Source organism: Misgurnus anguillicaudatus, chromosome 9 (assembly GCF_027580225.2).
Source record: "Misgurnus anguillicaudatus chromosome 9, ASM2758022v2, whole genome shotgun sequence".
In the NCBI taxonomy this organism is placed as follows: Eukaryota; Metazoa; Chordata; class Actinopteri; order Cypriniformes; family Cobitidae; genus Misgurnus; species Misgurnus anguillicaudatus.
The window spans coordinates 8631078-8658012 of record NC_073345.2 but is presented as its reverse complement, the minus strand read 5'-3'; the positions used below and the strand labels follow the sequence as shown (position 1 = coordinate 8658012).

General features: G+C 39.4%; 3 protein-coding genes across 3 annotated transcripts; all 3 read left to right on the top strand.

Annotated features, from left to right (window-relative positions):
• The first annotated feature begins 2996 nt into the window (after positions 1 to 2996).
• LOC129424138 (olfactory receptor 1-like) lies at positions 2997 to 3982 on the top strand. Its single transcript, XM_055180724.2, has one exon. It carries the CDS (start codon positions 3030 to 3032, stop codon positions 3969 to 3971), a length of 942 nt encoding a protein of 313 aa, XP_055036699.2. The 5' UTR covers positions 2997 to 3029; the 3' UTR covers positions 3972 to 3982.
• Positions 3983 to 10053: 6071 nt separating this feature from the next.
• LOC129424171 (olfactory receptor 8G17-like) lies at positions 10054 to 10998 on the top strand. The gene has a single exon (XM_055180769.2). The coding sequence runs from the start codon at positions 10057 to 10059 to the stop codon at positions 10996 to 10998; it is 942 nt and encodes a 313-aa protein (XP_055036744.2). The 5' UTR covers positions 10054 to 10056.
• Positions 10999 to 19669: 8671 nt separating this feature from the next.
• LOC129423268 (olfactory receptor 1L3-like) lies at positions 19670 to 20752 on the top strand. The gene is made up of 2 exons (XM_055179521.2): positions 19670 to 20156; positions 20286 to 20752. Exons 1-2 carry the CDS (start codon positions 19718 to 19720, stop codon positions 20750 to 20752), a joined length of 906 nt encoding a protein of 301 aa, XP_055035496.2. The 5' UTR covers positions 19670 to 19717.
• The last annotated feature ends 6183 nt before the right edge of the window (positions 20753 to 26935 follow it).

Sequence of the window (26935 nt, the reverse complement as noted above, 5' to 3'; positions counted from 1 at the left end):
AGGCCATACAGCGTGGTCGAAAATGACGAATTCCATTACATGTTGAATGTGCTGGAGCCTCGTTATTGTATTCCTAGTCGCAAACGGATGAGCGAAGAGATTATCCCAAGACTGTACAATGAAGTGAAGCAAAACATTACTCGGTCGCTACAGTCAGCAGACAGAGTGGCCCTCACATGTGACGGTTGGACGTCAAGACATCAAGACACAAATGTCACAATTATATTTTCCTCAAGTGATATTATCCTCAAGTGATCTCATAATGTCTCGAACCTGTCTCAAGCTATCACAGACGCCACAATATTTTCAAACCGGTTTGATGCTATCCTCAAGTGATATTATTCTCAAGTGATCTCGTAATGTCTCAAACCTGTCTCAAGCTATCACAGACGCCACAATATTTTCAAACCGGTTTGATATTATCTTCAAGTGATCTCATATGTGAGCGACACTATGACAACTTATAAGTAATCCAGCCAATCCCAGCACAGATTGTTTTACAGTTTTTTCTGAATTGCTAAAACACATTTCTAGAAACCAACACTCATTTTCTCAAAACCTTAAACAAATCAAAATTTTCAAAATAAATTCACAAAACCCCTAACTCTTCCAGAAAAATCTAACAATCTTTTCAAAACCATTTCACCTATACTTTAAATCAAACCAATCTTTCAATTTATGCACACATGATTTAATGATATAAGCACTAGAGAGCATCTCCCTGCTGAAAAAAACAGCATAGACCAGCATAATTCCCATGACCATGCTGGTGGTCATCAAAACACAACATATGCTGATCTTGCTGGTATGCTGTTTTTTCAGCAGGGTCTTGATGTCAAACAATAAACGAAAGAAAAAGTTTAACATATCATCGCTGTCCGATGAATACCATGTATGTCCATTTTGCCGATTTTTAGATTTTTCGACGGATTGAATGTCCAGGTTCATTTCCATATACAGTATGCTTCACATATCTAAATGGCCAATGAAAAGTTGTGAAATCATGTCATCTGATTTTTACGTATATCCATTTGGTGTCAAAGCTGTCAATCACGCCGCATATCTCCCGCCCTGTGGAAGCATCTCGCCGGTCTCGTGAAGTTTCATCGAGCACTGAATAGCCGAATAAACATAGCCTGTGAGACAATGACTTTCCTTCATCGAGGTAAACGTTTCCCCCCTGATGCCAGACATATGTCTAAGAATGACAAAATTACGGTAGAACTCTGCAAACATCTGTCTAGCATTACCATGTCAGTGTATTGATTCATTGTCCCTTCATAGTTTGCAAGAGACATTTAATAAATTTAGAATTAATATTAAATAAACTAAGCGTATTTAACATCTGTCAATATGAAACGTGACTTGGCCATTCCAATTAATTATCGGAAGAACGCGTATCGGCCACCGTTACTGTAAAATATGCACGTATGTCCATTTAAACTCAATTTTGGTCAAATGTGGATTATATCATTACACTGGCAAGAATATGGTTACATGTAAAGATGCCGTACCAAGTATCACAACGCTACATTCAACTGCTTTTGATATACAGTGTTTTTCACTTAAAAGTAACCGTTTTGGACATACGTGAGTTTCATCAGGCAGGTAATTTTGGATTTTTCTTAAATGTAACTTCACTGACTCTGTCAACTTCCAGCAGGTGCAGTTCTGTCATATTGACTATGACTATGCCACGGAAATTCGTGAGATCAGGTTGCATATTGTGTCAAATTCCATCAAATCATGTATTGCAAGTTTTTTCATAGAGAATGTCAAAATATAAATAAGGGTGTATTCACACTGCAAAAATTCGGGAGTGACAACTGTATTTTCTTACAGGTGTGAGTCTGGAAGTGTCCTGTTCACACAGCAAATAACAGACGCAAATAGAACACTGTCTGTATGAATAAACAACCAACCTCAGACCCATTTTTTTATACTTTTGTAGAGCAAAACTCTATATATCTCACTAAATGGGCTACACACGATTCTATACGTAATGTAATATGTCTGTGGCATCTATGAAGGAGATATAATATATTAACCTAATGGTACCGTGTGAATGCAACCTAATTCATTTTTGAAAATCTGCTCATTCCAACTTAATTTGCCAGCACCGTTCCCAAATGATGCAGCAGCAAACGGAAATGGAGAAAGAAAAGGGTCTTCTGAAAGGAAAATTTACATATAAAACAAAGTCTGGTGGTTCTGTCAAAAATGTAAACAGGCTGGTGTAAACATACATTCACATAAAGCATGTACATTTGTCTTCACCTATGTTGATTAGAGTATTAAAAACTTGAAAAGTGTCAAATTAAGGTTAAAGGTGGTGTCAGCAAGTAACTCTGTCCTAATTAATCCTCTGAGATTACAGCATGACAGATACACATTTGAACTACATTATAAAATACGAGGGCCAGCAAATATTTGGCATCTTGACTTTCATCTATCTTGGTTATAACGTAACGCTGCTGGAGTAAGTATGTGTTCTTTATGAAACTACATGGTACTACAAATTACAACAAAAACAGTTTTATGGTATATTGGGTTTTTGTTTACTTTTTTTTAGCATTCAGAATAATAATTAGCTTTTTTTATTGTAAACTAAGGAGATATATGAATAGCAGTGTAAATTATTTATGTGACCCTGAATGTGAAACCCAGTTAAAGTCTTTTTTATTTGTGTGCATGTGAGTGATTAACTCTTTTCTATATATTTCTTCATAATGTAGGAACATGGTGTGAAAACATAATATTGATATCTTTAATATTGACCGAGTAAGATCATGTCAAAGACTGAGATTAATGTTTAATCAATGATTGAAATTAAACTTTGAATAAACTCCTATTTTGATAATTGAGACTTTAGCCTGGATTTTACAGGCAGGATCACAAAAAAATGCAACATATACAGATTTAACTGTTTAATAAATGTGCATTTTTATAAAAAAGAATCCAACAATATTATAATGTTATTATTGACAGTCACAGGTCTGTGTGGCACAAAGGATTGAGCAGGGCAGCCAATGGACAACTTGTCATTCAGTCACAGCATTCTGCTGGTGGAGGGACTCAAAGTTACACCCCAGTCATCGTATCCTGTTTTTATTCTGCTTCTCTTGGTTTATATCTTTATAATGGTAGCAAACATTGGACTTATAATTATGATCTCAACAGAGAAGAATCTGCATCACCCTATGCATTTACTCTTCTGTAATCTACCACTGAATGATATATTAGGTACCACTGTTGTATTGCCACGATTAATGCAGAATATTTTAAAAGAAGCCTCAGAGCGATATATTACATACGCTGAGTGTGTTTTGCAAGCTTATTTTGTGCATGTTTTTGCAGTTGCGTGCCACTATGTGTTGATGATAATGGCCTTTGACAGATATGTGGCTATATGTAATCCATTACGATATTCAGCTATAATGACCAATAAAATGGTGGTTAAATTATCAGTATTAGCTTGGGGGTTGGCAATACTTTTGGTGACAATTTTGTTAGGCCTCACCGTCCGTCTCTCTCGCTGCAGATATAAAATTGAAAATCCTTTCTGTGACAATGCCTCACTGTTTAAACTGTCCTGTGAAGATGTATCTGTTAATAATGTGTTTGGACTCATTTACACTGTTATTGTATTTACCTTATCACTTGGGTCTGTATTTATAACGTATATCAAGATTGCTACTGTGTGCATTACGAGCAAAAACAAAGCACTCAACAGCAAAGCCATAAAAACCTGCGGCACTCACATAGCTGTTTATTTAATCATGTTTGTTTCTTGTGGCACTTTTATATCTCTTCATCGTTTTCCTGAATACTCTGACAGCAGGAAACTAGCTAGTATAATGTTTCACATTGTACCACCTGGATTAAATCCTTTAGTGTATGGCTTTCAAACCAAAGAGATAAGACAGAAAATTGCTACTTTTTTGTGCAAAAGAAAAAAAGTGAATCCGTAGTTATTTGATCATTTTATGTTATGTAATAATTTAAATTACTTTTACAATAATGTATTGTGCTTGTTAAGATCTATTAACATCTGTAACATAACATTTTTGTACAAAAAAATCTGTTGACATTATCATTGGATCCCCTAATAAATGTGTGTCTTTTTGAGACTTAATTTCTGAACATATTTGTTTGTTTTATGGTGTTTTTAGTCTTAATGTGTTTTAACCAGTTAAATCACTTAATTTATACATACAATCACGTTAACATGTTACAATAATTTTAAGAAATACTGCAGAACTTACTAGTAGAGCTCCCCAAATATTTGGGGAATAAGAAACCCCAAAATATACCAAAGGCTTTAAAGTTTTGCACAAAATTATCAACATTAGTCATTTAGTAAATGATAAAAAAATGTTTTAATGGTTTCATGTGAATTAAATGCGACCCTGCCTGTGAAACCCAGCTACATTAATTTTTTGTGATTTAAAAGTGATTTTGACGTGTTTGCTGACGTGTTTTATGCAAACACAGCGAAACACCAAGGCTGATATGTGAAGTTTATCATTTTATAAAACTTTGTTTTTGTGAAAAACTGCAAATCATGCGTTTTTATGGTCATTTCACCTTTTAATTTGCAGCTTTTAAAATGTATTTTAAAAAATCTATTAATATAAGTATAATATTTAACCTCCTATATCTACCAGCTATTTTGGGGTTAGGAAGAACCAATAAATATAATAACCAAATATTTTTCTTAGAACATGAAGCAGTATAATTGTCCATGTTTGTGCACAACAGGTTCCAGTTACAAAGAATTAAGTATTATGGTGCAAAACACACAAAAAAATGTGATGTCCACATATGTGGACATCCAGGTCTTAGGAGGATAAATATGTTTATTTCATTTAATTTCAAATATAAATATTTCAACATTTGAACTCTGTCTTATCCCTAAGCCAACTGTGTATCTGTGTGTAGTATGGTAGTATACATTGTGTATTCCTAGTAGCCTGGGTTTCCCCATCCTGCCTTGCGCACAATTTATTCACGCTGCAAGTCTATCATGGAAACTATGGCCTTTTTTGCCCCTGAAATAGGGAACCAATCACAGAACGGGGAGGAGGCAGAAAGACGATGACAACGTCTATGAGACACACCGAAGCAGTTTTGTTATTTGTTATAACATGGCCACAGATGCGAAGTTACTTTTTAATGCAGCCTTAGACAGTTTTCTAAGTAGATTTGAACTCAAGTTCAACTAAATACGGTAACAAACAGGGTGAAAGTAGTTTCAATGACTGTCCATGGTAACTGTCAAGGGGCAGATCAACACAGGGAGAACAAGACACACTAGGTGTGTTCCCGATCAGCGAGGTTTGCCGCTTGCAGTCGAGGGAGTAGCTAAAGACAGACCATCAAGCTGGACACCTGCTGCTTGCCGTAGTGACGTGTGTGCCGTGATTTCATTTTTTAAAATCACGAATGAAGTGAATTTGATGGTGAATTTGATAAAAACAAATAAAAATTTGCAACCAGAAACATTTTATATTGAATATTTTAATTGCTGCTTATTCTGCCCGAAAACAACGGGAAACAAGCCTACATTATTAAAATACCTATAGAGTTTGGTATTTTCATTTTTATTTTATTACACGACACAATATAACATATGGGGCCCTATTTTAACGATCTGAAACGCAAAGCGCAAGTGACTTTGTGGGCGGATCTTGGGCGCTGTTGCTATTTTCCCGGCGGGAGAAATAAGTCTTGCGCCGGGCGCAAATCAATAAGGGGTTGGTCTGAAGTAGGTTCATTATTCATAGGTGTGGTTTGGGTGTAACGTCAAATAAACCAATCAGAACGCTATCCAACATTCCCTTTAAACGCAAGGGCGCAAGTTCCATGGCGGGTTGCTATCATTATGACGAATTTGACAGGCGCACGCCAGGACGGTTCACAGCCGAGGAGACCGACGTTCTTGGAAGAGCAGTTAAAGACAGAGAAGTTGTTTTGTATGGGGATGGGAGAAACCCGCCCAAATCAGCGTCGGTTAAACAGGCGTGAGAGGAAATAGCCGCAATTGTCTCATCAGCTGCGCTAAGCACTACAATGATGTCAGGAGACGGGGGAATCCCAAGCTTGCCAGCATAAATGGGGCACACAGGAGGACATCGCTGCGTCCACCCTCACCGCTGAAAGGGTTTGGGGGCTTTGAAATCGGACACAAGAAACGCAAGCAAGGTCCAACCCCAAAGTACACTTACAAATCAAGTTCACATACATGAAGGTTTCTTATGAAAACTTTTTAATTATTATTTAGATAAAATAAACGTAATACAGCCACACAACAAACTTTAACAACATTTTTTTTATTGTTATTTGCATGATAATTGTTAAACGCTGCCACACAAAACAAATAAAAACTATCACAACAATGCTCACCACAATGATTTCCCTTATCTCATGTATTAATATTTTTTATTGTAACAATTTATGATTTAATGATTTCCCTTATCTTATATTTTTTATTGTAACAATTTATGATTTGCAAAAATAACTGTTGCATCTGTGTAGATTAGATAAGCAATGCGCTTTGTGCACGCTATACATTATGGTCAAGCATGCGCCCTTAAAATAGCTAAATTAACCACGCGCAACGCGCCACTGACTTTAGACATGTTTTTTTTTGGTTAGTAGCGCAATTGTTTTTTGAAACTGCAAAATAGCATAAGAGATGGTTTGTGCCGGAGCACGCCTCCTTTTTTGCGCTGAACCGCACAGGGAGCGCAAGTTCATTCCCTAGTTTGCCGATGTGCGTCTGTGGAGGGAAAAACCCGCTGTGCGCCGGTGCAAAATACGAAATGATACATGCGTCACTGACAAAGTCAATTGCGCTGGGTGCAAGATAGGGCCCATTCAGTTATATGTTTATATGTGAAATTATAATATTTATTAGTTGAACTGATGGTTGTATTAAATATGAAACCCACGTGGTTGTTGTCATCAGGCGACCAATCACAAAGAGCTGTGTCGTCATTAGAACCCCGTGCAGCCGCTTTGTAGAGGCTGCACCGGCTGAGCTAGCCGGCTACTCTCAAAACAATCTCGCAGTACTTTAAAACCATATGACACAGTCACATGCCTGCAGCGCCAGCTCAAATCAGACAAAATTACTTACCGGCATCCACTGCTTTAAGTCAGCCACTGATCAGTCTGTGCAGCACCACATGAAGGCGAACAGACTTATTAGGTGTGCATCAGCTGCGGCTGGATGTTTCCAATCAGCGAGATTTGCAGTGTGCAACAAGGGGCGGAACACACCTATTAAAAACGAGAATACACAGACAGGATAATGATATCCCCCCCCCTTAAGGAGTGGCTTCCAGACACTCCTAACTAAGCACAAAACTCCAATTGGGAGGTAAAGCGGTGGTGGTGGAACAGGAGGGTGAGATGGTGAGTGGAACCCAGTGGAGGCTGACACCAGGGCCAGAGCTGAGCAACAGGGGCCAGAGGGGACCTGGGGACCAGGGTGGTGCCAGTGGCAACAGGAACCTGGAGAGAGACAGATACACAGCACAGAAACCAAGGCAGAAAACACAGGAAGTTTAGGGAGCTCTGACGTGGCAATCAAGCCTAGGGCATGAAATGCAGGGAGCTCTGACGTGGCCTTCTTGGCGAGGGCAGAGAGTCTTGGTAGCTCGAGAATTGCCATCTTGGCCATGGCAGAGAGTCTAGGTATCTTTGAGGCAACCATTTTGGCTGACCTATGCGACATAAGGAATTCAGGAGCAACCACCTTGGCTATGACAGAAAACTTAGGGAACACAAATTCACCCCTCGTTGCCATGAATGGAAAATCAGGTTTAGCCAACTTGTTCAGGACAGGAAAATCAGGTTACTCCACGGGTTTTGACAGTGAGCTCAGACGACTCATGTTCTGCCACCTCGGCTGTGACAGGAAACTTAGGATTCAGGGGCTGTCACAAACTTTGGGGAAACTGAAGAACAGAGTGCATACCACACACATCTTGGGAACTGGCTCTGGTGTGGCGGCCACTTTGGGAACTGGCTCGGGTCCCTGCTGAAAAAAAACAGCATCAAACCAGCATGGACCAGCATGGGTATTATACTGGTCTATGCTGGTTTGAAGCTGGTTTAGCTGGTGGTCACCAGCATACCAGCACCAAAACACAACATATGCTGGTCTTGCTGGTATGACCAGCATGGGATGCTGGTGCTAATGCTGTTTGTGGTTTGGTGCTGTTTTAGCTGGTGCTAATGCTGGTGCTGGTTTAGCTGGTGTTCACTAGCAAACCAGCACCAAAACACAACATATGTTGGTCTTGCTGGTATGCTGTTTTTTTCAACAGGGGTGTGGCAGCCATATTGGGAATTGGCTTCACAAACCTTGGGGTAGCCACCCTCCATGTTGGGCACAGAGGCCCACAACTCCCGCAACTGGCATGGTCTCCTTAGCCTGTGGGGACTGGTGCTTACTGCCCCACCCAAAAACATTTTTAGGCATATTGTCCTCCTTGGTCATCCCGAGTGTGAAGGAGGAACCGCTTAGCACTAATGCCAGCAAAATTGGCAAAACTCCCTTAAGTGATCTTAGTGTCACTAAAGTACCATATCACAACCCCATGATCCTTAAAAACACATACATTCATGGACTTATCGAGGAGGAGGCTTAAACGCTGATTACCCACATCTGCGACCAACATTTTCAGAAAGCATGTTCCTAAAACACCATTAATCATTTATGTGCACTTTATCCTGTGCATTTTGATGTTGGTAGCACTAGCGGAGTCTGAGAAAGCAACTATACATACAAGGTGATCACACTCCAGCATGGAAGAGTGTTCAGCAATAGCTAATTCCATTTCAGCCTCAGCCTTTCCTGCAGAGTAATTTTTAAACATAAATGGCAGGTTGTTTTGGGTGGAACTGTTATAAGGGTTGCCTTTTAAATATATTTTTGGGTCACTATTATGTCCAATAAACGGCTTTAACCAGCCTTTGAAATTAGGGTTTGATTCCAACAAATTTCTGTATTTTTGAGGTGTACAGTTTAGACTGATACATGATTAGCTAACCAGCTAGATGTTATGCATATGTCACAGAAAGGCACATACACAGTGGATGAGGTAAGTAAGTGACTTAAGTTTGTTTGGGTCAAATGCAGTGATTTATATTTGTGCAGGGATTCAGCTTTGCTTATATATGTACACCAGATCTTGTAGTGGTGCCGCCATGTTTTGAAGTAAATTATGATTAGATTCAGAGATTCATTTGATAAGATGGCAACCTCCATCTGTTTCATTAAAGAAAGCATAACAACCAACTTGGATCACCTGCACCTTGTGAGCCAACTCGTAAAGAATGTTTGGACCTTCTTAAAAGGTACTGTCCAGTAGCAAACCAGAGAGAACCTGAACTTTGTTTAAAATAACATTTCAAAATTTTTAACATAATATTTTGAATAAATGTCGGCCAGCCACCCCCCCCATTATAATCGTATTACAGAGCGATCGGTGCTTGACATCAAAGTGCCGACATGCAATGTTGTGTTTTGTTTATTACTGAATATTGCTTTTTGGTTTAAAAAAATTAGCAACCTAACATATAACAGCACTGTTACCAGGGTGTCAAATGTACACCAATACGAACAAAATCTTATTAGTTTTCCTCTCTTGGGTGATGACGGCATCACAGAAACACTTTTGAATCACATATTTAAAGGAAAGGGCAGGTTAATATTTTCCAGTGAAGTATACAGTAGGCTCTAGAGTTTGCCTAACCAATGTTTGTATTATACAGAGTTGTTGTAAACAGGATTGCTTGCATTCTGTTCAGAGTAACTTGATACTTATAAATCAACTGTTTGGTTAATAACAGAAAACTTCTAGAGTAAGTATGTTTCTTGTTTTAATATTAAACATGTAGCTATTTTTATTTATTTATTTATTTATGCTATTTGATGATTTTGTATATTGTATATCTTATTTAAATTGTGCTTTAAGCATATATAGCATTAATAAAGTGCTAAGTCTCTTTTTTTCTGTTCACAGGTTCTGTGAGTGGCAGACAATGGACAACCTGACATTCGAAAACAGCATCCTCTTAGTGGAGGGACTAAAAGTTACGCCTCAGTCGTCTTATCCTGTTTTCATTCTGCTACTCTTAACATATATCTTTACTATGGTATCCAACATCACACTTATAGTTCTGATCTCAACACAGAAGAATCTGCATCACCCTATGCATTTTCTGTTCTGTAATCTGCCACTGAATGATATACTAGGTTCCACTGTCATTATGCCACGTTTAATGCATGACACTTTAAGGGAAACCTCAGAGCGTTATATTACATACATGGAGTGTGTTACTCAAGCATATTTTATTCATGTATTTATTGTTGCATGCCACTATGTGCTGATAATAATGGCCTTTGACAGATATGTGGCTATATGTAATCCATTACGATATTCATCTATAATGACAAATAAAATGGTGCTCAAATTATCAGCTTCAGCCTGGGGTTTGGCAATAGTCTTAGTGACAGTGATGATAGGTCTTACAGTGCGTCTTTCTCGTTGCAGATATAAAATTGCAAACCCTTTCTGTGACAATGCATCACTGTTTAAACTGTCCTGTGAAGATGTATCTGTTAATAATGTGTTTGGCATTGTTTATACTGTAGCTGTACTCTGCTTTTCATCAGTAACTATATTTATAACATATGTCAAGATTGCTACTGTATGCAGAAGTAGCAAAAACCAAGCACTGAACAGCAAAGCCATCAAAACGTGTAGTACTCATTTAGCTGTTTATTTAATCATGTTTATATGTGGAGCTACAATGGTTTTTCTTCATCGCTTTCCTGAATATTCTGACAGCAGGAAATTAACAAGTATTATGTTTCACATTGTACCACCAGGGTTGAATCCTTTGGTATACGGTTTACAAACCAAAGAGATACGACAAAAGATTGCTAAACTTTGGTGGAGAAGAAAAGTAATTTCCTTGTGATTTCTCGATATTTTTGTATAATTGCTTAATTAAAAATCTCAGTGAATTTTTTTTCCTAAACAGTTTATATAATTTGCCTTTAATGTTATTATTTGTTTTTATTTATTAATAATACTGATTTTCCATGACAAATTATAGATGTTTTTTCTGTATACGTATGGAAAGTAAAGATTTAGACTATTCTCCAATTACAAATTTTCCATATTGTTTTACATTTACTGTGTTATGGAATCACATTTTTTATATTTACTTAAGACAGGCGGTATGAGACCACCTTTTTATTTGTGTTTAATGTTTAACATGTTGATCTGTTATTCTGTAATTTTTTCACTATCTCATGTAAGGGAGAATTAATTTATGTTATTTACCATGTATTCAGAAAAATCATTCCACTGGAATATGTACAGTAAGTAAAGTCTGAAAAGATGAACAGATCACCTCAAACGTAGATGAAACATTTACACTGTGATAGAGAATCCAACCTTGTCATCATGTTAAGAATGCAACAACACTCTGTAAAGCTGCAGGTTAGATGTCAAAACCTCTATGGCAGTCTGTGACTTATTTTTCGAGTGCGCACAATGTCAACCTTGTCAAAACATGTATTAAGCAGTGATGCCACAGTTACTTTGAAAAAGTAATCTGATTACTGATTACTCCTTTAAAAAGTAACTAAGTTACTTTACAGATTACTTGATTTTAAAAGTAACTAAGTTAGATTACAAGTTACTTTGTTAGTTACATTCCAGTAGCTGCCAACACCCCCACTGCCTCAACATTAAAAATGAAAACCGGTTTTGCCAACACTTACTTTATTGGAAGTGGATGAACTCCTGCTCACTGCTTCGCATCACCGGGTGGGACTTGCTCTTAGTTTTACTGTCTGCGTCGTGCCGCGACTCCAAATGTTTTTTTTTTTAATTGACGTAGTCTCTTCTCTCTCCATTGTACGTTGTTTACGTTTGTGTCGCTTACACGTGACCTGAATTGTCCTCGTGCTGAAAACGTGACTTGTCGCACACCTGACTTCACTTCCCGAGACGCAAGTAGAAATATATATTTTACTAAGGAAAATTTCAAAAATAGTAACGCACAGTGACTTGGATAAGTAAATTTAATCTGATTACTGGTTTGGAAATATTTACGCGTTAGATTACTTGTTACTAAAAAAAGTGGTAAAATTAGAGTAACGCGTTACTAAGTAACGCGTTACCGGCATCACTGGTATTAAGCCCATCATGTGCATCACGTATCGTGTCAAAATACATGTCTACTGCGACGCTTCGAAGGGGTTTATGATAAAAGAAACGCTCACATTCGCACACCAGACAGCATATCAGAACAAACCAGCACATGGTAGCAAACACAAGGGCAATAATAGGCCAGCAAATAATGAGAGTAACGAGATCATCAGATGAGCATGAAACAAAAATTGGGCCACAGATGTGTCTCTCATAGCTTTTAAAGAGACAGCTACATGTGTAGGTAGGTCCATAGGCATGCTGGTAGCCACAAACAGAGGTGGAAAGAGTAATAAAATATTGTACTCAAGTAAAAGTAAAGTTACTTTAATAATATTTTACTTAAGTAAAAGTAAAGTTACTTGTCTAAAAATCTACTCAAGTAAAAGTAAAAAGTAAGTCATTTTAACTTTACACAGAGTAAAAGTTACTTTTTTACAGCGGGGAGAGGTGGATGATTCTAGTATAGTTAAAAAACGACAAGGAAATATGAATCTCAAACTAGTTGTTTGTTATTCTAAGAACATCTTTACAATTAAAGTGCAATAACAAAAAGTTAATAAAATAAAAAGCTTTTTTAAAACTAAGAAACATTTATGGAATTGTTTAATGATTTTTACATGTGAGTTATGCACTTTTGGTGGTCAGCAGCTAGTAAATACAATCACTATAGTATGGTTGTAATTAATGTATTGCTGGTAACATACATTATTTTATTAAACTATATATAATTTAAATGAGCATATAATGAGATGAGTGCCATGGCTATACTTTTGACACGTTTATTGTGTACCTGATGTCTAAGACCTTTATTCTTTCACTCACTTACTCGCCCGCTGTCACTCTCTCTCTCCCTGCAATGTCTAATGACCTGCGCATTCTCGAGGACGTTCTGAAGTTGTGTTTGACTTGACGCGAAGCTGCTAGACCTCGGAAGATAATGCGCATGGTGTTAAAAACGCGCTGTGCAAATTAGCGGTAAAAATCCTGTCGGTAATTTTGTACTCAAGAGAGCATGAATCCTACCTTTCATAGGAATGAGACACTCGCTTCGCGCAAGTGGAAAGTGGTCGCTTAAATATGACCAGGGGTTTCTTTCATAAGATTTGAACTGAGGCGGGTCTGCATTAACGCGCGCCTGTCTCGTCCATCTCCATGGTTCTTTTTGCGCGTTCCCCCGCCCATCAATCATCCGTTGCGCGTCTTTATCACCTTGCTTTTTTAAATATTTTTTTACTCAGTAACGGATATGATTTAAAATGTAGCGAAGTACAATACTTTAAACAAAACGTACTTAAGTAAAAGTAAAAGTACAGATTTTAAAAACTACTCAAAAAAGTAAAAGTACACAAAAAACTACTCAATTACAGTAACGTGGGTAAATGTAATTCTTTACTTTCCACCTCAGGCCACAAAACAGCATTTGTGGGGCAGGGCAAGCTTGGGCTTGCATACCCTGGCTGTCCAGCAGGCTGACCAGGCAAAGGTGTTTAAAGACCTAGATGAGGGGGAGGGAGTTGCCCCAGACTTTATTAAAGAGCTTTGCTGGGCCACAGATCTGGCTCTTAAGGCTATTAAAGAGACAGCTACAGCTGTAGTTTGGTCTATGGACACCCTGGTAGCCACAAAACAGCCTCCTGGCCTTTGGTGATGCTGTTAATACTGTAGTCAAGAGGATTAGGGAGGCTCATAAGTTGGTAATCTTTAAAAGATACCTCCCCACTGAGGTCAGAATTTGGGGGCTGCAGGGCCACATCATATAGAGCACACCAAAACAGAGTGTAGTGTGCCATGCTCTTGTTCAGAGAAACAGGGGTCAGGCAGCCACACTTATGGAAGAAACCATGGTTCCTTTACCAGGGGGCATTGTTGGGGGCTCAGTGTAGTCGCGTTACATTTATGGCAGATGCATCCCTCAGCCTAGGTTGTGGAGACCAATCTACACTTCAGAGCTCCCTCCACGAGGAAGCTTTATGTGGAGGGTCTTCACTACTTCGTTCAGTGAGCACCTGTTTGACCCAGTTAACTGCCCAATTGGTACAGAGTCCTGTTGGTAACTCGCTTCCTTTGTGGCACTCAGAGGCTGAGGCCTGTGAGCTGTGCCAGAATCCCAGCATGGGATCTCACTATTGTTGTGGTCGGTCTATCACTTGTCCTATTTAAGTGCATCAAAATTGTTTCAGTCAAGTTTGTGGCACCTGGTATGGCCTAGTTATGAGCCTAATGCCGCTATTCGATTGCATAGTACCCCGCAGGTCATGTTGTGTCAGCTCACTTTGCTTTGGCTCAGTTAGGTTTTCCATTGAGTTTAGTAATCAGTGATCTACAATGTTTTCACGTCACGTTATAGAATCAGCTCAGCCCGCTTGGAACCTCAACCAAGGCGGTACTAAAAAGTATTGGCTATCATGTACTGTACCCAGTGGAAAAGCCCACAAACGTGAGCTGACCCGACCGTGGGTTTTTATTTAATGGAAAAGCGGCATAAGTATTGGCTAATGTGCCACGTCCTATTGTCTTGCAGGCATTCTTTCCTCCCCTGTTTAGTGATCAGAATCAGAAGACGCTTAATTTGTTTTTTCTTGTGCAAGCACTGGATGCTTATGTTCAGAGATCTTTTTGTTGAGGAGATCTGAGCAACTGTTGGTATGCTTTGGTTTGTCTAAGGTCTTTGAGTGACCAAAACAATCATTGTTCCCTTTCAGTCGGTCACTTCAACGTCACTCCAATGGCTGCCGAATTGGGAACTCTGCTTTAAGTGTAACTAAAAAGAACCAATTAACTCCACAGGGATTTTGCGTCTTTTTAAAGACAGGTTTCAACCTATGTGTTTCTGGATGCAGTCAATATTAAGCACCTGCAGATGGTCACAATGGTTATCTGACGTGCTTGGGGTTCACACACGGAGACACAGTTTGTGGATGTGACATTTTCTCACTGCGGAAACATGACCATCCACGGTCTTAAGGTAAAAACTCAAGAGGCTGCCTTCAGGCACACTGTCCCTATCCTTCAGGTGAGGGTGAGTTTATTCGCTCTGTAGATGAGGATGTTTTACCACCTTCGGTACAGGTGGCACGATCCAAGTCCATCCCAGAAATTATGGCTACGCTCGGAAGGGCAGCCAAGGAGGTTGAGCCCCGTCCCTGATGCCTTTTTTCCCAGGAGCACACGAGGAGCTTACGAGATGATCCCCGAAAATGCTGGACCAGTGTCGTCCTCTCTTTTTTACAGCGACGGGTGTCTGCCTCCACCCTTAAAGTATATGTTGCTGCAATATCCGCCCATCACGATCCCATAGCAGGTAAGTCAGTAGGTATGCACAACCTGGTCATCATGTTCCTTAGAGTTGCGAGGGGATTAACCCTCTGGGGTCCGACCATTTTGGGACACTGTCAGAGGTTCTGACATGCTCTTACATTTGGTCTTTTTTCGGTTGCTTTAAAACATAATAATGGCAAGTGTCTCATACCACAAACTGGGCTAAAATATTATATGAGCTACATGTATGTACATGTTTGTATTTTTGAGAGAAAAAGGTTTATGCGTGTTTTTTTAAAAAGCTAAAATTTTAAGTCACTGATATAAGTCCACAAAACCCATACTAAACATGTTTTAACAAGACTTTCCTAAACAGAATATAATAGTCTAGAGTTTTTTCTTTAAAATGATGTGAAAATCATCCTGCCTACTCATTCACATAAACCAGTATATTGATTTAGAAATTGTAAGACACTTTTTGTTTAGAGGGGCCGTATGCGAGAAGGATTGATTGATAGCTAGCAAACAAAGGCTCGCATAATGAGCTGCATAATGAGCTGCATAATGAGGGAGGAGGGAACTACAGTAAAGAATGTGAGGACAAATGAACATGTTTGTTTGAGGTTTATTAAGAAGTTAACAATATAATCAAAATAGAAATGAAGGTCAGTAGGACCCTATTCAAAAACTTAACTTGTATAAGAAACTGATAAACAACAGAGCTGTAAACTTCATGTGGCTCATGTTACCATACAACTTTATGTCCAAAGAGTGTGAATATGTTTTTCCACTTCATAGTTTACTGATGAGAGGGATACAGACCTGTAAGAGAGTAATGAACAGCTGTTAGCATAAATTGTCCACAGAAATACCCTTACATACATTAACTGATGGGTAAATGATAGCACTTGTAACGGTGGTCGCCTAAACTCAATATACTGTATAAAAAAAACTTGGCCTAGGCGGGTTTCGAACCCGGGTCTACCATATGGCGGCCTAACACGCTACCGCTGCGCCACCATTTAGTCACATGATTTGTGTCTTTCACACACCTACGTAGACTGGCCAAGGTAAATTTATAATTTTAAAAAAAAGGCGAGTCTCCGTGTAAACAACGCGGAGCTCATAATAAAACGGTGTCGCGTGTAAAACGCAATGTATGGAATGCATTGCATGTAAACAATATCATATTACAGCAGACCCCCCCAGTGCAGCATTACTCAAGTTGCCATGAAGGATACGAAAGTGTCTTCTGTAACTACAGCATGTAACAATGAAATCCGCCATTACGTGATCACGCGTACTCGTTTGTAAATAAGCATGTAAACATGGAATCTTACAGCACACACTTAAAAGACACAGCAGTGCAGCATTACTCAAAGTTGCCATGAAGGATACGAAAGTGAATAACTGTGTCTAACACTGTACAGCAAACAATGAAATCCGCCATTAACTTACGTGATCACGCGTAAGTTACTCGTTTGTAAACAATGCGAACGTTTTTCAATCCGAGGCGTGCAGTCTGTTGAGGTTGCTTATGTAGGCTGAACTGCACAAGCCATAACATATTACATGATAGCAAATATAATGAAGACAAATGACTTACAGTTTCTTCAGGAATATATCCTTCTCCATTGCGTCTTCCATTGTTCTTCTTCTTAGGTAACGTTAAAGATAAATGCTTCTCTTCCTCAATGTCCAGACATAAATGAAGATATTCCTCACGTGTGTGTATAAAGTTTATAATCCAAACATGCGCTAAAGTCTTTAAATCTTATCAAACATTACGCTTTGCTGGTTTGAACAGCTCGTCTCTTCATTACCATGTCAACAGCGTGTGGGCGTGACCGCATTAGAGATAATGAGCTCAGCCAGGAAAAACGGTACTCTCTTTACTTCAATGCAGATTATATAAACAGGAAATATTTGTTTTTGATAATAATTAGCTTGTTTAAAAGTAGACATTTCAGGCTTTCTTTGGATATGTGTATTATGTTTGTGTGACGAGTATTCGCGGAGTTTCAACTAATTTTTGTAACGTGATTTGAGAGACAGCTGGCGGAGACAGAAATCTCTGAATGAGCACCCTGTTTATTTTCTTTATTTGACAAAAACACAAAGATCTGTTGTTATTGTGAATGTACACTAATTTAAGAGGACCCTTCAGAGTTTCAAATGATGTCAAACACGTAAGTGTTTGATTATTAATGATGGAGTATTTTAAGTTGATTCTGCTATGATAAGGAGAAAACACGTCAAAACGCGTCCCCGCGTTTTTGGACCCCTGGGGGTTAAATCCACCTCGTCCCCCCTCTATGCCCTCTTGGGACCTGTCCTTGGTGCTAAAAGCAATCCAGGAAGCCCCCTTCGAGCCTTTGCAGTCAGTGCAGCTCAAGTTTCTGTCAATAAAAACTTTGCTCCTGGCTGCATTGGCTTCGATAAAGAGGGTAGGGGACCTGCATGCTTTTTTGGTCGGCAATTCCTGCCTCGAGTGTGGGCCCGCTGACTCCTATGTGATTTTTAGACCTCTGCCCAACTATGTGCCCAAGGTTCCTACCACTCCTGTTAAGTATTAGGTGGTAAACCTGCCCCTGGAGGAGGCAGACCCAGCCCTGCCTTCTGTCCTGTCAGTGCTCTGTGAATATACGTAGACCAAATGCAGTGCTTTAGGACTTTAGAACAGCTCTTTGTCTGTTATGGAGGGCAGCAGAAGGGAAAAGCTTTCTCCAAGCAGAGGATGTCTCAGGACAGTGGATGGTATTGCCTTGGCTTACCAAGCTCGGTGCACGCTGTGCTCACTCGGGTTGCGAACACACACGACCAGAAATTTTGTTTCCTCCTGGGCACTGGCTGCGGTCTGGGTGACATCTAACACATTCACTAGGTTCTATAGGCTCCGTGTCGAGCAGATATCCTCCCATGTTCTCACCCTAAACGAGTAGAAACATGGAGAGACTTGGCTCGAGTGTCCGCTTGCAGCTCCGTTATGGTGCTAGATTAATGCCAGACATTCCATTTTGCAAACTCTACCACTTCCTCCAATGCCTTAGCAGCCAGACATGGCAGAGTGTTCCCTTACCGCTGGAACAGGTACGCTTCTCAGTGTTATCTGGTTGGGTTAGACAGGAACAGCGGTGACCGGCCTTCTCTGACGCAGGGAAATGGAAGGGGCAGCACCTGTGGCATTTGTTAGGGATTCCCAATTTGTCGGTCATTGACATGACACCAAAGTGATCGACTGAAAGGGAACATCTTGGTTACGGATGTAATCCTCATTCCCTGAAGGTAGGGAATTGAGACGTCAAGTCTGAATGTGGTTTATTTTTTGCACTTTAGCAAAATGTACATTATAAATACCACTCCTATACATTTAACTTGCTGGCTCATCTCTACTCAGCCATTTAAACACCATATACTGATCACATTTGGATATTTCTAGTTCTTCATGAAATCACAAAAATAAACAAATATGTATCAAGTGAGATTCTACCCTACCTTCTTTAGTACTACTCTGCAGGGTTAAAATGTTAACTTTACTGTTGTTAAAAAACATATTAGGAATTTTTACATGTTTTTATTTAAGTTACATATAATCTAATAAACTGAGAGTATATGTTACACATAGACACAAGTGTATCTTCAGAGTAATTTAAAATCATACATAACCATCAAAAGCTGATTGTAAACAAATTCTTCTCTTGGGGTATGTTGATGTAATAACAGAAAATATTGTGTGTATGTCATGCACATATAAAATGGTCACATGAAGTAAGATCTATTCAGATGCAGGTTCAATATCAAAGAGAACGGTAAGTAGGGATGCAAGCTTTGTGCCAATACAGAGACTATTATTTGATGTGACTGCAAGGTATTAGTAATTTACATTGAAAATTGAAATTATGAGAAAATTAGGGGAATTTTATGTTGTATTATCAGCAACCACTAAATATGACTTGCTCACTGTGAATAATATTGTGTGAGAGTTACTATCTGTGGGAAATATTCCTCCTAAATAGTGTAATATTTTAGTTGTTTCTTCAAAGCTGATTCATTTTGTACCTGGTTATTTTTTTTACTTCGGTTTTGCATGGTATAAAGTAAAAACACAAAGTTCCTTAAGAAAACAAGCAGCTTTTTAATATGAAAATTCTAGTTCTTTCTGTAGTGTTGGATGTATTGAGTATTAATCAATTATATTGATTTTACTCTTAAAAATAATGTTTGAAAACATACTTTTGCAACATGCAAAGCACTTTAACATGATGTGGTTATTTTGCAAATGTCTCACTTTATCTCTATGCTTACAGATGGACAACATGACATTCAGATACAGCATACTCTTACTGGAGGGTATTAAAGTTACACCTCAGTCTGGCCAAATTGTCTTTATTCTTCTTTTGATTGCATATGTATTAATAATGATATCTAACATTGGAATTTTGATTCAAATATCAACAGAGAAAAGTTTACATCAGCCCATGCACATTATTTATTGCAACTTACCACTGAATGATGTACTTGGGACAACTGTTATCATTCCACGCTTGCTGAAGGATATTTTATTGGATCCCTCTGCACGGTACATCACATATGTGGAGTGTGTTAGTCAAGCTTTTTTGGCACATTTGTATGCAACAGTTGGCCATACTGCGTTGATAATCATGGCCTTTGACAGAAATGTGGCCATATGCAATCCATTACGATACTCATCGATAATGACCAGTAAAATGATTGCAAAATTAACAGCAGGAGCCTGGGGTGTTGCATTAGTACTGGTGGCAATTCTGCTCGGCCTGACTATACGTCTGTCTCACTGCAGATTTATGATTCAGAATCCCTTTTGTGATAATGCTTCACTATTTAAACTGTCCTGTGAAAGTGTGGTGATCAATAATGTTTATGGATTAACTTTTACTGTGCTTTTACACACCTCTTCAATGGGGACTATGTTCATAACATATCTTAAAATAGCAATCGTATGCATAAAAAGCAAAAACAAAGCAATAAACAGCAAAGCTATAAAAACCTGCTCAACTCATTTGGCTGTTTATCTAATAATGATGATTTCTGGATCTGTCTTAATATTTCTCCACCGTTTCCCTGAATACACAGACAGTAGGAAGACTTCCAACATAACGTCTCTTATATCTCCATGCTTGAATCCCATAATATATGGTTTCCAAATTAAGGATATAAGACAGATAATTTTACAACTTTTTAAAAGAAAAAAAATTCATTCAAATTCAATGTAATTAACAAATGCTAATTGACTCATTTTATAGTTTAATAAAAGCTGGAAGCATTAAAACATGTGTTGTTTATCTTTCCCAAACTTTAGCTCTGTTTCTACTTCTACACTAAATATGGTTTTGCAGACCCTATGATTATTGTTGGCTTTTTAGATAAAATGTGTAATGCTTTCACATTTGGATAAAATTGTCTGCTAACTTAAAAAATGTAACTGATGCAGTTCATGAACCCAACATACAACATTTAAAGACCATTAAACAATAGACAATTGACATTCAACACTGTAAATCTGCTTTCTCTTGTACTCTATTTGGATATTTTAAACCTTTAGTATAGATTTAATGATATATACAGTATTTACATTTTATTGGTTTATTTAATTCAATCATAAATTATTCATTGTTAAATTATTTTCATTTTCATTATGTAAATTCGCATGTGTGCAAATAAACAATGATATGCATACAATATATTTGTTGCATTCTAAGTAAAAGTAAATACCATTTTTAGATTAGATCAGAATAAATTTGTGTGATTATGCATATAAGAGACAATAAAAAAGAAATAAATCATAAACATAAATACCAATATATGATTACAATGTGCAAACATGTTATGAGAGACCAGCTGTGACTTATTGTGCATCTCAATCATCTCCCTAGTTCAGTAGTCACTATTCAAAAAGTCAGCGATCCCTTCAAACCCTTCAGTTCACTAAAATATTAAAATGCACCTCAAATAACCAGGAGCATTGCTACTCTCTATGTTTACATACTGGAAACTATGTGACATTTTCTGAAGCCTTCAGATCAAAATCACACAAGACAACTCAATAAAGGTTGTGAAATGGGATTTAATTTTTGATGAATGTTTATAATATTTTATATATAAACATGTAAATTGCTAGAGTGGGTAGGGTAAACAAGTAAACAATCTTGTTCATATTTAAACTAAACATTCAGTGAAAATGTTGCATGGATATGTAACAGAATAATCTAAATATTTTTTTCCATTATTTTTAGTCACAGAGATGCTTGAGTAGTGACAATGCGGGATAAGTCATCATCGTGGTAATTAATGTGTTGTCAGCCAGTGGCCTTAACAGTGCCTGAACAGAGAGCAGACCATTTGTTCATTTTGAGTGTAGTTTACAGTTAAATTAACACTTTCCTGCAAGTGTCCACTAGATAATCATTTACTCAATCCGTGTCATGTCTTGTTTCTGTTCCGATTGTTGTCACCTGGACATTCTGTCATGACACGGAAGGAGAGACAGGAAGTGAGGAAGCAAGTGCAGAGTTCTGGTTGAATAAATAACATTTAATAAATAAACAAAACACGAGGAGTAAAAACAACAGGCAAGTAAGTAACACAGGAACATCAAACGTGGAACAAGAACAGACATGAGAGTAACGACAATCATCCGGCAAGTGCACATACAACAGGCAGGGGTATATATACAAACAGACTAACGATACACAGGTGTGATGAGGCAGGAAATTAATTAACAAGAGTCCAGGTGACGACAATCGGAACAGACACAAAACATGACACGGATCACCGTGACACATTCATTGTTTAATTACCTGCCTCATCACACCTGTTTGTCTTTTAGTCTGTGTATTTATACCCCTGTCTGTGTCACACTCACTGCTGGACCATTGTCGCTATTTCCATGTCTGTACCTGTTCCATGTTTGATGTTCCTGTTTTACTTACCTGCCCATTGTTTTACTTCTCATGTTTTGTTTCATGTTTTGTAAATAAATGTTATCATTTTAAGCGAACTCTGCATTCGAGTTAGGAGAGAGAAGCTTCCCCTAATATTTTTTTTGAGGGGGAATAGTGGACATCGGAATCTGCAAGCTGGGAGGTCCCGATGCTCATTGTTGAACAAACAAGATGGCGCCAGTGTGTAAGGCAAGCTGTCTGTTAGCTTCACGCTGCTCTTATTATTTGTTTGCTGCTATTTTAATTCTGTGTTTTTGCTGCCGAGACGTAACAAGATGATCAGTGGTCAGAGGTCTGCTATTTACAACAACCATGACTTCATATAGGTAGGTTCGTACTGAGGAGCAGTCAAGTTGTCTGGCTGACTGTTCTAGAATGGACGTCAAGACACTTCTGATGTGATTTTGTCTTTCCCAGATGCCACCCATATGACTTGAAGCTGGGGTGTTCATGACAAATTCACATCTCAGTTCTTTGAGTTCCTCTTGATCCATCTCCTTTAATGCTTCAATAAACTCACGTCGAGCGCCAACAAAGTTTGACCCTTGATCACATCTTATTTGTCGTATTTTTCCTCGAATAGCGATGACTGAACGCAGAGCGTTGATGAAGGCATCTGTGGTCAAATCATCGAGCATTTCGATGTGTACTGCTCTCGAACACATGCAGGTAAGTAACAGTCTATAACGCTTTAGCTCTTTACTCCCTTCCTTGACGTAGAATGGCCTGAAGCAGTCCATCCCACAGTAAGTAAATGGAGGGTTGTTTCCATTCTATCTTCCGGGAGATTTGCCATCCTTTGTTGTTCTTTGGATCTTCTGAACTTCCTTCACGTTTTGCACTTGTAAATATGGGATGACACTGCGTTGCTGCATCCCAGGATCCATATGCCATTAGATCGGAGCTCGTTTATAGTCATTCCCCTTCCTTGATGGTGCACTCTTTCGTGAGTGTTTTTGACGAGCAATGCCGACACATGACTGTCTCTAGGGAGGACAGCTGGATGTTTCTTGTGTGGATGAAGAGCAGCATGAGTCAAGTGGCCTCCCACTCTGAGGATACCTTGGTCATCCAGGAATGGACTTAACTTGTGTAATTTGTTGGCCTTGCCTTTGATTTGTGTGTTCTTATGACACTGGATGTCCTGTATTTCTTGAGAGAGGGTTGCTTGTTGTGCCATCTTAATTATGCTGAGCTCTGCTTCTTTCCTTTCCTCTAAACAGGTGCTTTCACAGGACCTCGGCTTGAGGCCTTTCTCTTCCTTTGCACGCCGCTTTAGTCTGGCTACAGCTCTCACCATCCTTGACCAATCCGAGAACCTTTGTAGGCGATCTAACAGTGACCTAATTTCCTTTGCCTGTGTGTCATGAGTCTGGGCCTTCTTGATCTCTGGATCACTACTTGCAATTTCTCCCACCTTGACTACTCCACTGGGTAGCTCTTTCTGCCAAAGAAAGTCTGGACCCGTGAACCAGTTAGAAGCTACAAGATGTCGTGCTGCAAGACCTCTCGAAGCGTGATCTGCTGTTTTCTCTTTAGAAGCCACATACCTCCATTGTGCATACTCTGTACTTTGCTTGATGCGTTCCACACGGTTTGCTACGAACACATGGAATCTCCTGGCTTCATTACTGATGTATCTGAGTACAACCTTTGAATCTGTCCAGAATACTTCTTGTAAGCAATCTATCTCCAGTTCCTTTTTAAGCATATCACTGGTGCGGACAGCTACGACTGCTGCTGACAAATCAAGTCTTGGTATGGTAGTGACCTTAACAGGGGCTACTCTTGACTTCCCCATTACCAAAGAGCAGTGGACTTCACCTGATGTACTGACTGCTCTGAGGTACGAACACACGCCATAACCTGAAACGCTTGTGTCCGAGAAATGATGGAGCTCGTAACTCTGAGCCTTAAAGTTTGATGGAATGTAACATCTTTGTATCTTTACACTAGCCAGATTATGCAGGTCTTGGAGCCAAAACTCCCACTGGGGTTGAAGATCATCAGGTAAGATGTCATCCCAACTGAGCTTGTCACGACACATCTGTTGCAGGATCTGCTTTCCTACCAAGATGAATGGTGCCACAAATCCGAGTAGATTGTATACTGAAGCGACTGTGGACAAGACTCCTCTTCGGATAAGTGGATTTTCTTTGACTGTCACTCGAAACTGGAACTCATCAGAAGCCACACACCACTGTATGCCAAGTGCTCTTTCCACATGTAGTTCCCCCAGGGCCATGTCCAGGTCTTGGGAGGCTTCAGCACATTCTTCTTTGGGGATTTGTGGCTAGGACCTTCTGACTATTGGAAATTAACTTGTGCAGCCGGAGTTTGCCTGTGTTGCAGAGCTCTCTGGCCTCCTTCACTAACTGGATAGCCTGGCTTTCAGATGTTAAACTTGACAAGCCGCCATCAACGTAGAAGTTCTTCTGAATGAACTTGATTGTGGCTTCATTGAAGTGTCCTTGTCCTTCAGCTGCGAGATGCTTAAGTCCATAGTTAGCGCAGCCAGGTGATGAAGCAGCACCAAACAAGTGGACCTTCATCCGATAGATGGATGGTTTGACTTCAAGATTTCCATTCTCCAACCACAAGCATCTTAGGTAATCCTGGTCTTCTGCTTTAACATGGAACTGGTGGAACATGCGTTCTATGTCACACATGATAGCCACTGGACCTTTCCGGAAACGACACAGAACTCCCACCAAGGTGTTTGTTAACTCTGGACCGGTCAGGAGATGTTTGTTTAAGGATGTTCCTTGAAATTTTGTCGAGCAATCGAAGACAACACGTATCTTCCCTGGCTTCTAGTGATAATACAACCCATGGTGTGGGATGTACCATGCTGAAGCCTTGTTGATGTCTTCTTCTGGGACCTTTTCTGCGTCTCCACGTGTTATGATCTCATCCATGAAGGTCTTGTAGTCTGTAATACTGTTGTTTTCTTTTCAGCTTCCGTTCTAAGCATCTAAGACGGTGGATGGCACACACCATGTTATCTGGTAAGTGGGGCCTTTCATTTTTGAATGGCAGCGGCATCTCATAATGACCGTTGTCCTTAAGTCTGATGCCTCTTTTCATCTTTGACAGGAATCTGAGATCCTCTTGAGAGATGTGTCTGTCCTCCAAAGACCTTTCGACAAAGTCAGTTTCCAGCACCTTGATGATGTCTGCGGGTGAGACTACCTCCTTGACCTGAGTTCTACAGACATAGTGCACTTCGCTTGTAAGGTTTGAAGAGAACTGGAGACCCGGTGTCACTTTTTTCACGATGACTTGGTGACTTACTCCAATTTCATCTCCATAGTCGAGACATGGGTTGCCATAACCGACTACACTCCAGCCCAGGTCTGTTTTCTGTGCAAAGGGCTGATTTTCTTTGCCAGGCACCACTTGCCTTGGGACAAGAGCTTGACGACAGTTGTAGCCGATCAGCAGACCTACATCACAGCTTTGCTGAGGAGCAATCTCATCTGCAATATGTTCAAGGTGCGGCCATGCCTTTGCAGTCTCTGGTGTGGGAATATGATCTCTGTTTGCAGGGATGAATTCTCTCGAGTAGGTCGCTGGCAGAGGAATTATCTTGTCTGAGTAGAATCCTCTCACTGGTAGTCCAGTCAGTTTCCAGCAGGGCATGACTGTGTTTCTTGAAGCCATCGTGGAGAGCTTTAGCTGAACTGGTTTATTCCTTGTGTGGAGAGCCTTTGCCGTTTCTTCCAGGATAAATGTTGTGTCGCTCTGTGTATCAAGGAGTGCATAGACAAGAACTTTACTCTGGCTCACTTGCTACTGACAACCATACTGGGACAACTGTAGATGTATGAGTGTCTTTAATGTTCTGTATAACTCTATTGGATGTTGCCTCACTTGAACATCTTTCTGCTTTATCATGTGGCTGATCCATTTTCCTTTCCTTTGACCTGTCACTGTCCCTTGCTCCACTAGTCTGCGTTGACATCCTTTCTTCTTTTGTGCGATTATCATGGAGGCAAGATGGATGTCTTCTTTCACACATATCACAGATATTTCTGTTTTCACAGTCCCTTGAGCAATGGCCAAACTTTAGACACCCAAAACACAATTTCTTCTCCTGGACAAACTTGACTCGCTCTGAAATTGTCTAATCCATAAATTTGCGACACTTGTGTAAACTGTGACCTGTCTTTTCACAGAAGATACAGCCTGTGGTAACAGCTTTGTCATCTGAGTTAGTTGCTAATACCTTTGCTCCTTGACCTCTGGTCTTTGAAACCTTGATCTTCTCACTTTCACTTGGTTTAAGAGCATGGAGGGATGTCATTGGGTTGCACGCGATTTTAGCTTCACGTGTGAGAAACTTGACGAACTGGCTAAAGCTTGGGAAAGTGTGACTTTGTTCTTCCACTTCTATTACCTTCCTATTCCATCTTAAGGTCAGCCAGTCTGGAAGTTTAGAGAGTATTTTTTGGT

Excerpts from the sequence above, each read along its gene's own strand:
- LOC129424171 (XM_055180769.2), top strand. The coding sequence starts at position 10,057 with ATGGACAACCTGACATTCGAAAACAGCATCCTCTTAGTGGAGGGACTA.
- LOC129423268 (XM_055179521.2), top strand. The coding sequence starts at position 19,718 with ATGTTTGAAAACATACTTTTGCAACATGCAAAGCACTTTAACATGATG. Across the intron at positions 20,157-20,285 it reads AGTTGGCCATACTGCGTTGA|TGCTCGGCCTGACTATACGT; the intron begins TAATCATGGCCT and ends TGGTGGCAATTC.
- LOC129424138 (XM_055180724.2), top strand. The coding sequence starts at position 3,030 with ATGGACAACTTGTCATTCAGTCACAGCATTCTGCTGGTGGAGGGACTC.